This window comes from Monopterus albus, unplaced genomic scaffold, assembly GCF_001952655.1.
Source record: "Monopterus albus unplaced genomic scaffold, M_albus_1.0 scaffold51.1, whole genome shotgun sequence".
NCBI classification, from domain to species: Eukaryota; Metazoa; Chordata; class Actinopteri; order Synbranchiformes; family Synbranchidae; genus Monopterus; species Monopterus albus.
In genome coordinates, this window is record NW_018127931.1 from 1,286,870 (window position 1) to 1,298,663 (window position 11,794).

Genomic DNA, 11,794 nt, shown 5'->3' on the forward strand with positions numbered 1-11,794 from the left:
GTACAATCCAACTACTGCCCAACACCCTGCCTCTGCACAACAGAGGCATCATAGCAGCTAAGATGAGCAGGCACGTGGCTCAATACATGAGCAGCACCCAGAAAGGAATTGGTAGTAACACCAGAGGAGCAAAGCACCAGCTACTGGTTGATAAAGTAGTCACTCGAGACTGCAAGACCAGGCATACGAACCTCTGCACTGCCTGGATTGACTACAAGAAAGCCTATGACTCAATGCCTCACACATGGATCCTGGAATGCTTGGAACTGTACAACATCGACAGAACTCTTAAGAGCCTTCATGAAGAACTCAATCCAATTGCACAAGTCAACATCAAGTGAGGTATCTACCAAGGAGATGCTCTGTCCCCGCTGCTGTTCTGCATAGGCCTGAAACCCCTCAGCCAGATCATCACCAAGAGCAGTTACGGATACTGACTACGGAATGGAGCAACCATCAGCCACCTCCTCTACATGGATGACATCAAGCTGTATGCCAGGAGTGAATGAAACATCGATTCACTAGTCCACACCACTAGGATCTAGAGCAAAAGTCACACTGGCTTGGATGTCGCCTGGGTCAATAAGATCTGTGTCAGGTGTTGAGGAACCAGGGCAACCGGAACAAGAGCATGGTCAAGAGATGAGAGCAGGGAACTGTTGGAATGCTACTATACATACGGAAGATGTGGGACCTATGGATACTTCGAAACCCAACATCTAGACTAACATCGAAACAACTAGTAGCTCAGTGTTCTAACAACCACAAGAAGAACCTGCTATCACAACTACAGATTAACAAGGTACATCACGAATGCTACAGCAAGGGGGAGCCCGGACGATAGGTCAGGGGGGAGATGTCATCATTACCCCCAAGTAACTAGCCCGATTAACAAGCCCAGATGACCTTAATGCAAAGATTGAAGATCATGATCAATATAGACACCTGGTACCTCCATGCCTGGTTACCAAAACTAAGTGAAATGCCTTCTGAAAGTCTATTAGCGCATGTGAATGGATGACACCAAGTTGTATGCCAGGAGTGAATGAGACATCGACTCACTGATCCACACCACTAGGATCTACAGCTACTACATCTACAGGATCTACTACATCAGAATGTCATTCGGACTGGATAAGTGTGGTTGAATGGTAACAAATAGAGAAAAGGTAGTCAGAACTGAGGTGATTGTACTACCAGAAGGCAAAATAGCAGATGTTGAGGACAGCTAGAGGTACCTTGGGATCCTGCAGGCAAATGAGAACCATGAAGAGGCTGCAAGGAAAGCAGCAACTACCAGAGAGTAAGGCAAGTACTGAGAATTCAGCTGAATGGAAAGAACAAAGTCCTGGCGGGGTGTTCAAACCCCGGCCAGGGCATGGTCAATATCCTGCCTGGGTCGATTAACAGCTACGCCCTGCCAGTCATTAGATACCCCGCTGGCATAATAAAGGAGGAGATAGAGGCCACTGACGTCAAAACAAGGAAGCTCCTTACAATGCATGGAGGGTTTCACCCCAAATCCAGCATCCTGAGACTGTACACTAAGCGGAAGGAAGGCGGCTGAGGATCCATGAAAACATCAATCATCAAAAAATGCGAGTCTATAGCAAAACGACAGTTTATAGGAAATATGTGCATTTGGTGAACTTACATCATCTATGGTGCTGTTAATGCATTGTCCATTTTTTTTAGCAGACAAACAGCAGAAGGAGGTATGGAGCTCACGGCTGCAGAAGTGGCTGTACGAGCGCTTCGGGGTTTACATCGAAGACTTTCGCTTTCAGCCCGAGGAGAATACCGTGGAGGCTGAGGAACCACTAAGTGCTAAAAGGTGGGAGAGAACCACTTTAAAATAAAACGTGTCTGTTCTTAGACATTGATTCTGCACTTGTTCCACGAGATGTGGAGTCAGATATCTAGATAGCAGCTGGTGAGCACTAAAGGGGTGCATCTGTTGGAGATTATGTCACAGTAGGCTCAGATTGATACTGCTTCCGTTATTGCTTCTTTTTGAAGAATCAAAATGAACTGTTGCATGTACCTTTGACATGTGCTACACATTCACTGCAGATGAATTTAAGATATTCAGTTGTTAGATAAGATTTGTTCAGATCAGCCTTTACAGTATTTTGTAAGGAGAGAGGACATAAAGTTCAAAGCTTTTTTCTCTTTTATTTATTTTTTTCTTTCCTCTGTAAAGATGAGTGAGTCATGCCAGGCTGATGAAGGCCAAAGCGTCACTACCTCTCTCACCTAAAATATTTTCTTTATGTGTTTATCTGTTAGCATTTGTGTGTGTTCTGACCTTTACTTTTGGTGTTTTCCATCCAGATTGACAGAAAATATGAGGCGACTTAGTGAGTACTCAAAACACACACACACACACACACACACACAGATATGAAACTGTAATAGAATCAGTCTGTTAGATTATTAACTTTGCTCCAAAGCCATTATACAGTGGCATTATACAAATACATTATACAATGCTGTTATATCAACTATGGCAAAAAAATTATAGACAGACTTCCAGATGTGCCTAGACAGTGATTGCCTTGCACCTGCATGTTGCAGTATTTTCGGTTAAGGTCCCAGTCAAAAGCAGCGTGTCTGTTCTGTTCAGTACAGAATAGAGAATAGTGGAGGCCTTTTTCACGTTTGTCAGCTTCAACTTATTTTTGAGAAAAATGTTTTAAATTGTAACTAATTTTCAGCGTAAACAATGTCCTTAAACTAATTCTCATTTTCAAAAGTTAGCATGACATACATTTTAATCAGTTAAATATACAGTATACTGAAACAACAGGCACTGTGCTGTTTGTACTTTGTATTTCACCAAAATCATGCTGAATATATCCCTCTACTTTTGTTTCAGAGCGAGGAGCCAGACCTGTTACCAACTTCTTAAGGAATCTCTCTGCCTTATCTAATTGGCACTCTGTCTACACCTCAGCAATTGCCTTTATTGTGAGTGCACACTTTTTGTACTTATAACTAGGGCTGCAACAACTAATCAATAAAATAAATAATAAAAATTGTTGGAAATTAATTATCAGTTAGTTGGGTCTAGACATGTAGCTGTGTAAGATGGCTGGTTCAGCGACTGGGTACGTAAGTGAGGCATATCAAAATGTTTGAAACACAGCAGAATCAGCTGATAGTATGAAATGTGGACAACCAGTCATTTAAAGTTTGGGGGCACTTTGTGTTAAAATAAGAAAGAAGATTGTCCAGTGCCAAATATGCAAAATTTATCTGTCCTGACAGGGGAGCATGATGCTAAAGCATTAGCATCTTATGAAAATTCACTGAGTTACAGAAAAGGGGGAGTCTGGAGCTAAGTAAGTTGTTAATTTTAGTTACTAATGTAGTTACTAATGTAACTAAAATTGTGCCATTTGTGACTAGCACACATCTTACTACAGGGTCATGTGCACACAAATGGAAAAAAGAAGTTGAGAAAGCCAGAAATTCTACAATGAAAATCTAAAGACAGTGGAGCAATTAACCAAAAAAAAAACTTGAATAGTTATGTTAGTGATGAAGAATGAATGAGCTTCCATGTTTAGTTGTGTCAGTTCCATCCATCCATCCATTATCTATACCGCTTATTCTAACGAGGGCCATGGTGGGGGCTTGAGCCAATCACAGCTGACATTGGGCAAGAGGCGGGGTACACCCCAAACAGATCACCAGTATATCACAGGGCCGACACTTAGAGATAGACTATTTGATCCTTTTAAAAGACCATCATGCTTTGTAGAATAAGAGAAATATTAAAGAAATACTAATAATGACAAAGCTGTTATTGTAACTTAAATCTTATATTATATAACTGTAGAACAGAAAAAAACTAAATAACCAGTTAATTCACACACACGTTAGTGCTCAAAGCAGAGCACATAGCCTAAGAGTAAATGTATTGAGGATTGTTTAGGCATACTCAAATTTACTTTACATCAGCAGTAGCAGTCATGTTTTCTACTAGCTCTTTACATTACCTTGGTATGTTTTCTGAAAATATAAATTATTGTAAATAAACATTTTGTTCACACTGTAAGGACCTGTTGTGCATTTTATAAAAATTCTATTCTTGAACAAAGAATTTATTTTTTGATTAATCAACAAATTTATAAATTTTTTAAATAATCATTAGTTGCAGTCCTACTCATAACTTCTAACATTACTCTGTTATGTTAATTTCAGTTTGAACTTTACAAAATATTTCATTATGTCATTTGATGTACAAAACAAGAGATCTATAAAAGCACATTGAGTCCATTTGGTCTCACATGACGATGAAATACAAATTTTGTACAGTGAAACCTTGGATTGCGAGTATAATTTGTTTCGGCAATGTGCTCGTAATCCAAAGCGCTTGTATACCAAAGCGAATTTCCCCATAAGAAATAATGGAAACTCAGATGATTTGTTCCACACCCACTTATCCATATAAAAATGATTACAGTAATACAAAATACAGTATAAAATAAAAAATAAAACAAATTAACCTGCACTTTACCTTTGAAAAGAAGCGTGGCTGGTGTGAGGGGCCACTGTTGCAGTACAGATATCGATTATACGAGTGATGCGCGAGAACCAATCGCAGTACGTCACATGACGCTTGGCAGACAAAGTGTACATACTACTCGTATTGCAAGACCTCGTTCATATATCGAATCAAAATTTTTTGCTTGTCTTGCAAAACTCTTGCAAACCGAGTTACTGGCAATCCAAGGTTCCACTGTATTTCACTGTGACCATCTCTTAAATCATCATTAAAGTAAAGCTTTATTTTAATCTTGACATTGGTTTTACTCTCTCCTACATAAAGCCACACAGGTTTCTTGAGTAGAATTCTGTCAAATACAGTTTGGTATGTTGTGGTGGTTCTATCTGTGTTGTAAAAGTGACAGCTACAGTAAATTAAATCTGTAATTTGAACCATCTGCAAGCTCATAGAAATTGAGTTATTGTCAGGGTAGATAAGCAGAATCTACATACTGAATACAAATTCTGACAATTCAGGTTCAGGCTAAAGTAATGAATCAGTTTGACCTCAGTCCTGTAGTGCTTAGAATTTAATATACTGTATATTGATGTGAAATGTAGCTCTATAAACTGATCACCACTGAAAATGTGGGAAAATAAAACACTCAAATTTAAACTGTTGCGCATTGTGCTGTTTCTTTTTGCCTTCAGATCTATATGAATGCTGCTTGGCATGGCTGGGCCATTCCCATGTTCCTCTTCCTGGCTATCCTGCGCTTGTCCTTAAATTATCTCATCGCCAGGTAAAAACATTTCTCAGTTATACAGTGGCTAGCCTCTGTGCCAGTGATTACAGTATGTTTAATATCATGTTTAGCCAGCATTATCCTATTGAGGTTAAACCTGTTTTGCAAGGGTGCCCTGAACATTTGGGTAATAAAATTTTATTAAAATGATCTGCTGTGGCATATGGACCTCTGACCACACAGCACATACTATGGTTAAAATGGGCAAAATTTTTAAACATTCACACATTTGTATTTCTGATTATTATAATAGTTGCCACAGAAGACCTTTGCAAAGTAAAGAGCTAAACATGAATTAATTTACAGAAACATCAGCAAAACCATTTTTAACTGGGATATTTTGGGGATCCTAATGAAACAGGGGCACATAAGTCTCTTCCAGACATCTGTCTAGACCAGGCATGGGCAAACTACGGCCCGCGGAATGTGTACGGCCTGTTAGGCTTTTTAATTCGGCCCGCTGAACTTGTCCAAATTATATTATTAAATTATGTTGTCATTAAACCTCATTTGTTTTGCCATTTCCCTTTCCCTACAATGCCCGCATTTCACCAGTAGATGGTGCACTTTAGACACATTGACCTCTCTACTTCACTTTTTTGCTTTGCTCTTTGACCGGGTTTCTGTTGTCATCGAGAGAATGAAGCTACCTTGGAGTAAACTTGGCAATGTCACCACTGATGGATCACCAAATTTAACTGGAAAAAACATTGGGCTGCTGAAAAGAATCCAGGATAAAGTGAAAGAGAAAAACCCTGACCAGGATGTTATTTTCCTTCACTGCATCACTCATTAGGAATCTCTGTGTAACTGCATTGCAGCCTAATCATGTCGTGAATCCAGTCGTAAGACTTGTTAACTTTATATGAGCAAGGGGACTTCAGCACCATCAGTTTATTACATTTCTGGAGGAAATCGATGCAGATCACCAGGACTTACTTTACCACTCTCGTGTCCATTGGTTAAGTTTGGGCAAAGTGTTTCAATGAGTGTTAGAGCTCAAAGAGGAGATTAGTGCATTTTTGGAGTTAATGGGGAAATCTGATGAATTTCCTGAGCTGAGCAACAAGAACTGGCTTTGTGACTTTGTGTTTGCTATGGACATTTTTTCACGCATGAATGAGATGAATGTGAAGCTACAGGGGAAAGATCAGTTTGTGCACGACATGTACACAAATGTGAGAGCCTTCAAATCCAAGCTGACTTTGTTCTCCAGACAAATTTCAAACAAATGGCCATTTTTGCTCATTTTCGCTCATTTTCCCACACTAGCCATGCAGAAAGAGGCCACCCGAAACGCGAAGAAATATAGCAAATCACTGGACGACCTGCACGGAGAATTCTTCTGTCTGTTCTCTGATTTTGAAAAAATTGACAAGTCACTTCAGCTGGTGTCCTGTCCCCTGTCACAAGACCCTGAAACAGCACCACAGGAGCTGCAATTGGAACTAATCGATCTTCAGTCTGACTCCGTTTTAAAGGAGAAGTTCAACTCTCTTAAACTGAATGACTTTTATGCTTTTAAGCCACGTTTCCAAACCTCCAGCGGACGGCATAGAAGATGCTGGCGTTGTTTGGCTCGACCTATGTGTGTGAGCAGACGTTCAGCATCATGAACATCAACAAAGCCAGTCACAGATCCATGTTAATTGGCCAACACCTCAGATCTATCCTGAGAATAGCCGCAACAAAACTAACTCCAGACTTTGATGCACTGGCTAAAAAGGGAGACCAACAACACTGTTTCCACTGAAATTGAAGGTTTATTTCTCTACTGTGTTATGAAAAAAATGCATTTGGAGAATAATTTGTACAATAAGCCTTGCATATTCATGCTTTGCTTCCTGTTAAAGGCCAAAACCTTTTATGTAATGGCAAACTTTTTGACTCACGGGCCACAATGGGTTCTAAATTTGACAGAGGGGCCAGGCCGGGAGCAGAAGGATGGAGTGTTTGTGTGAACTAATATAAATGACACATATAAAAGCCCAACCCTGGTCTAGACTTTACATTATCAAACTGGGACACCTGCTCTCCCTAAAAGTGCTGAAAGTTGTAAAGCTGTTACTTGGAGACACTCAGTTTAAAGGCTGGAGAAAGGGTTTGTTGGCCTCATTTGATCCAAACAAAACACCTTATAAAAATATGCTACAATCACATTTTTTTCTTGTTTTCCAGAGGTTGGAGGATACAATGGAGCATTGTGCCTGAGGTCTCCGAGCCCATGGTAAGACAACTTCCCACTTCTGGTTTTTGTGTGTCATAAGGAAAACGTAACCTCCAGTGGAGGTCAATGTGGGTGTTTCTCAAGTCTCGTATATGGGTCGTCATTCCTTTACTTGCATTTTTTCTCTTCCTTTTCCATTTAAAATGCAAGAAAAACATGAGGAGAGAGGACTCGAGGAAAGACGTTATTAACAACATAAGACATCCTTTCCTTTTGTCCTTCATCTGAAACATCCAGTCACCAATTGATTTCTGATAAAAGGGCATGCCAGTCCATGAAAAACTGCCATGAAGGATGGTCTTGTGTATCTTCTGCTCATGGCTCCTCCAGCAGCCTCCTTGCTCCACAGAGCCTATATAAGAAATTTGAAATGGTCAACCAGTATGGAGAATGTAGGAATCATAAGAGACTTGAGAAGCACTCTGTCTTATTAACTTGTTATTTTGTTTTATGCAGGAGCCTCCAAAGGAAGATTTGACTGTGTCTGAGAAGTTTCAGCTTGTACTTGATGTTGCACAAAAAGCACAGGTACAACATGGATCTTAACTTCTTTCACACCAGTGTACAAAGATAATGAAACGGTATTGGTTATACCAGTTAAAGTCCCACATAGTCAGTTTCACCAGTGGGACAAATTAATCTCATGATTTCTTTGGAATGGGAAGAAACCAAGTATTAGATATTAGACATTAATCATCATAAGGAGGGAATGGATTATTACTGCACTGCCCAAAACTTTCTCTGGTGTGATAATGCATATGAGGCAAAATGGAAGGAGACGGAAAAAAATAAATGTGAGAGACACTACCACATTTGTTTTACCTTATTTACTTGCTTGATACTGTGAAACATTTAATTTGTGGATGCAGCTAAAAAAACGTAGATGGGTGGCACAGACTTCATAGACCTAACATTTTAATATTGGACAAAGTATCACTTGTTACTGTAAAATAATGGAAAAAACATGTTACAAAGTTTCCAGACACTAAATGAAAAACACAACTACCCAGTATACTACTAATTCTATATTTTTTTAAACTTTGTTGAAAATTTGCAAAGTTTTATGGTGGGTCATACAATGATTAAACTCTCTTTACAGAACCTTTTTGGTAAGATGGCGGATATTTTGGAAAAGATAAAGAAGTGAGTCTTTAAAACAATCTCTGTTTTGCACAAATTATGCAAGCAGTGCATATAATCTAACTGTAATATATTTTGTTTCTCTTCTCCCTTGTCTGTCTGTGTGTGTCTGTGTGCTTTTTCTGTTAGCCTGTTCATGTGGGTGCAGCCAGAGAGCACCCAGAAACTCTACATCTGCTTATGGGTGGCGTTCATCACCTCCTGCATCCTGCCATACAAGCTTATGGGCTTCATGATGGGTGAGAAACATACACACTTAAAGCAGCTTTATCCTTCTGGTATACAGTACTGTACAAACTGCATATGACCCTTGAATAAAGGCATAGACTTATACTAAGTCCAGTGCACACAAACAACTGCATTCATGCCACAGTTATCTAACTGTTCTCCCTGTGCCTATGAGGAGCAGCTATAGGCTGCTGTCATGCCTATCTGATATAATAGTAGCTTCAAATATTTCTTGAAAACATAAGGACCCCAAAGTGCTGAGAGTTCATCATTCCTCAGAGCAAAAATAATGAATGCAATGCTCATGTTCATTGCAGCTACTGTAGCTAAATAGTTGCCACTTCCTAAATATGTAGAATTTCTTCCATACTGTACACAATTTTGTTCCAGTAAATTTGTGGATTCTTAACAGAAGTATTCAAAACATGCTATTGACCATCATGGTTCCAAATCTTTCAGTTGCCATTCACATCACAGATGTGTGACTCCTAAAGCTTAACAAACAGGAATCTGCATTAAAAGAAATGGACAAAGACATGGATGTGATTGATGCAGCTGTACAAGTTGTAAGTCCTTGTACAGAAGTAACAACTCTCAAATGGTTGTATTATTTGGCAGAGTGAAAAACATTGTTCTAAGAAGTCACTACTGCATCTTTAGAGTTTTTCTTGGCAATTTGAACTTTGTTTAAAGAACTGACTCAGTTTATTTACTTGGTGCCCAATTCTCCTTGTCCTTTTGAAAAATGTACAGTATAATTCAAGGGTAGTTTCAGAAAATAAACACAGTTGTCTGTTCACAACAGTGGCTGTATGATTATTGCCAGTAACAATTTAAGCTCACGTCAATATGTGATTCGAAAAAATATTGAAATGTGGAGGTCAATGAAAGGAAAATCATGTACAAGAATTTGAATGATAAAAAGGATACAAAAGAAGAAGAACTGGGAAAGGCAAGGTTTTAAAAAGTAAGCAGGAGGCTCAACATTGCCGTTCCTTTTTGTGGATAACCTTTCCTTACATAGGCACTTTTCTGCCCATTCTTTCCCTTATTCTGTGCCTGGTTTCTTCTTTCCAGGCTTGTATGCCGGTATTAAGTTCTTCATCATAGACTTCTTGTTCAAGAGCTGTCCAAAGCTGCGGGACAAGTACGACACACCCTACATTGTGTGGAACACCCTCCCTACTGACCCCCAGCTCAAAGAGAGGACCAACGCCACAATGTCGCGACGGGTAAGATGGCAGAATCACACACGTATACATCTTTATCACCTCCTTCACTGCCCTCTCACATAGTTTTGCTTTACTAAACTATTGGTCTCATACACTATATAAGACAAGAAAGTCGTAAAGCACCAAATAATTTGTTCATGTTTGTTCAACACAAGGTAGAAAGTCAGATGTTGAGGGAACAAATAATATATGCCATGCTGGGGGACCATTTTCACTGCAGGTCAGATTCAGTGTTTGATGTTGGTAAGGGTCAGTTTGCCTCCCACTGCTGACCCTCCTCTGGTGGAGCAAAGAGAGAGAAGAGGTCAATAAAGTATCAAAATATTTTCCCTCCTGTCAATAATACATCACAACTCAGCCACACACTGTCATGACCTGCCCTTTGTATATGTGACTGTGTGTCTTTTGCTGTGGCCTCAGTCACGGGTGTACTATGTTGTTTCTCTCTCAGCTCTCTGGCATTGAGAAGGTAGGGACTTTGGTGTGTCTCCCTTTGGTTCCTCTACTGTGCCCGGGTGTGCTGCCAGCTCCCCTCTTAAGCCTGTGTGTATGTGTGTTTGTGTGTGATGCGTGACACCTTGGGGTGGGCCTTAAGTGACTGTGAACAGAATGGATCAAAATGTTATGATTACCTGTAACCTCTCATTTCAAAATAGTTTTTTTTATATATAGTTATAAATATCACAGTTTTTATCCATATGTAAGCTTCTGAATAAGTGACATTTTTGATCCATTGACAGAAACTGTGAAACAGTAGTCTTTTAACTGAGTAGTTAATCTATAGAATGGACCCTTAACTCTGTCATTTCTTATTAGCTCATTAAATTGTCTGTATTCCTAACTGTCTGTCGTAATGAACCCTCAGAAGTCATTGATTTAGATTTTTTTAATGTTGGTTGATAATCCAACTTTTATCATAGTGTAAACATTCATCTTGGGATGGCTTTAATAAAGTTTCAAGATTTTTATTTGCCATTTTTGCATAAACAGACAGTCTAGGCATATAGGAATTCTTGTGCAGCTCTCTTGGAGTCAAGTAAAGAGTTAAAAGCCAGAAAAGAACAGCTTGTCTAAGAATAAAGTTACGTAAAAGTGACATAGTATAAAAACACAATACAGAAAATAAGATAATAGATGAGATGGTGGACTTCAAATATTGCACATAGTATTTCACATAGTGGAGTTGGATATGTCATTACGCTTGGGGAGGTAGTGAGGGGTTATTGCACATATATTCTCACATTTTCATATTTGCCATCAGTCTTACTGCGGCAGGGAAAAAGCTGTTATAAAGTCTAGTTCTGTGTGTGATGATACTGTCCACCCTGCTGTGCCTGAGGTTGTAGATGCAGTTTTTGTGTCTGAGCAGAGTGTGAGCTGGGTGGCGTGGATCCCTGATTATGTTCTCTGCCCTTTTACGACAGCACTGTGTGTACAGTGTGTCCATAGCAGGCAGTTCAGTCCCAGTGAGCCTCTCTACAGTCTTTATGACCCTTTGAAGAGCCTTCCTCTTTGCCTGTGTGGTGTTACCATACCAGACTGTGATGCCAGTAGTGAGGATGCTCTCTACCAGTCCTCTATAAGCCTGGGTGAGAGGTCGACGGTTCAACCCAGCTTCTCTGAGCCGCCTGATGAAGTATAGCCACTGCTGGGCTTTCTTCACTGTG

The 11,794-nt window shown here is 39.7% G+C and overlaps 1 protein-coding gene across 3 annotated transcripts in view; it reads left to right on the forward strand.

Moving 5' to 3' along the window:
• The window catches only part of gramd4a (GRAM domain containing 4a), a 76,421-nt gene that overhangs the window by 56,119 nt on the left and 8,508 nt on the right, over positions 1–11,794 (forward strand). For 2 of the 3 annotated variants that reach the window (XM_020601289.1, XM_020601291.1), the window contains 9 exons: positions 1,696–1,834; positions 2,335–2,360; positions 2,879–2,970; positions 5,206–5,297; positions 7,479–7,527; positions 7,984–8,055; positions 8,627–8,670; positions 8,797–8,906; positions 9,973–10,127. In XM_020601289.1, the coding sequence (XP_020456945.1) occupies positions 1,696–1,834; positions 2,335–2,360; positions 2,879–2,970; positions 5,206–5,297; positions 7,479–7,527; positions 7,984–8,055; positions 8,627–8,670; positions 8,797–8,906; positions 9,973–10,127 (779 nt within the window). The remainder of the gene's footprint in view (positions 1–1,695; positions 1,835–2,334; positions 2,361–2,878; positions 2,971–5,205; positions 5,298–7,478; positions 7,528–7,983; positions 8,056–8,626; positions 8,671–8,796; positions 8,907–9,972; positions 10,128–11,794) is intronic. The other variant, XM_020601290.1, reaches the window with a different exon arrangement.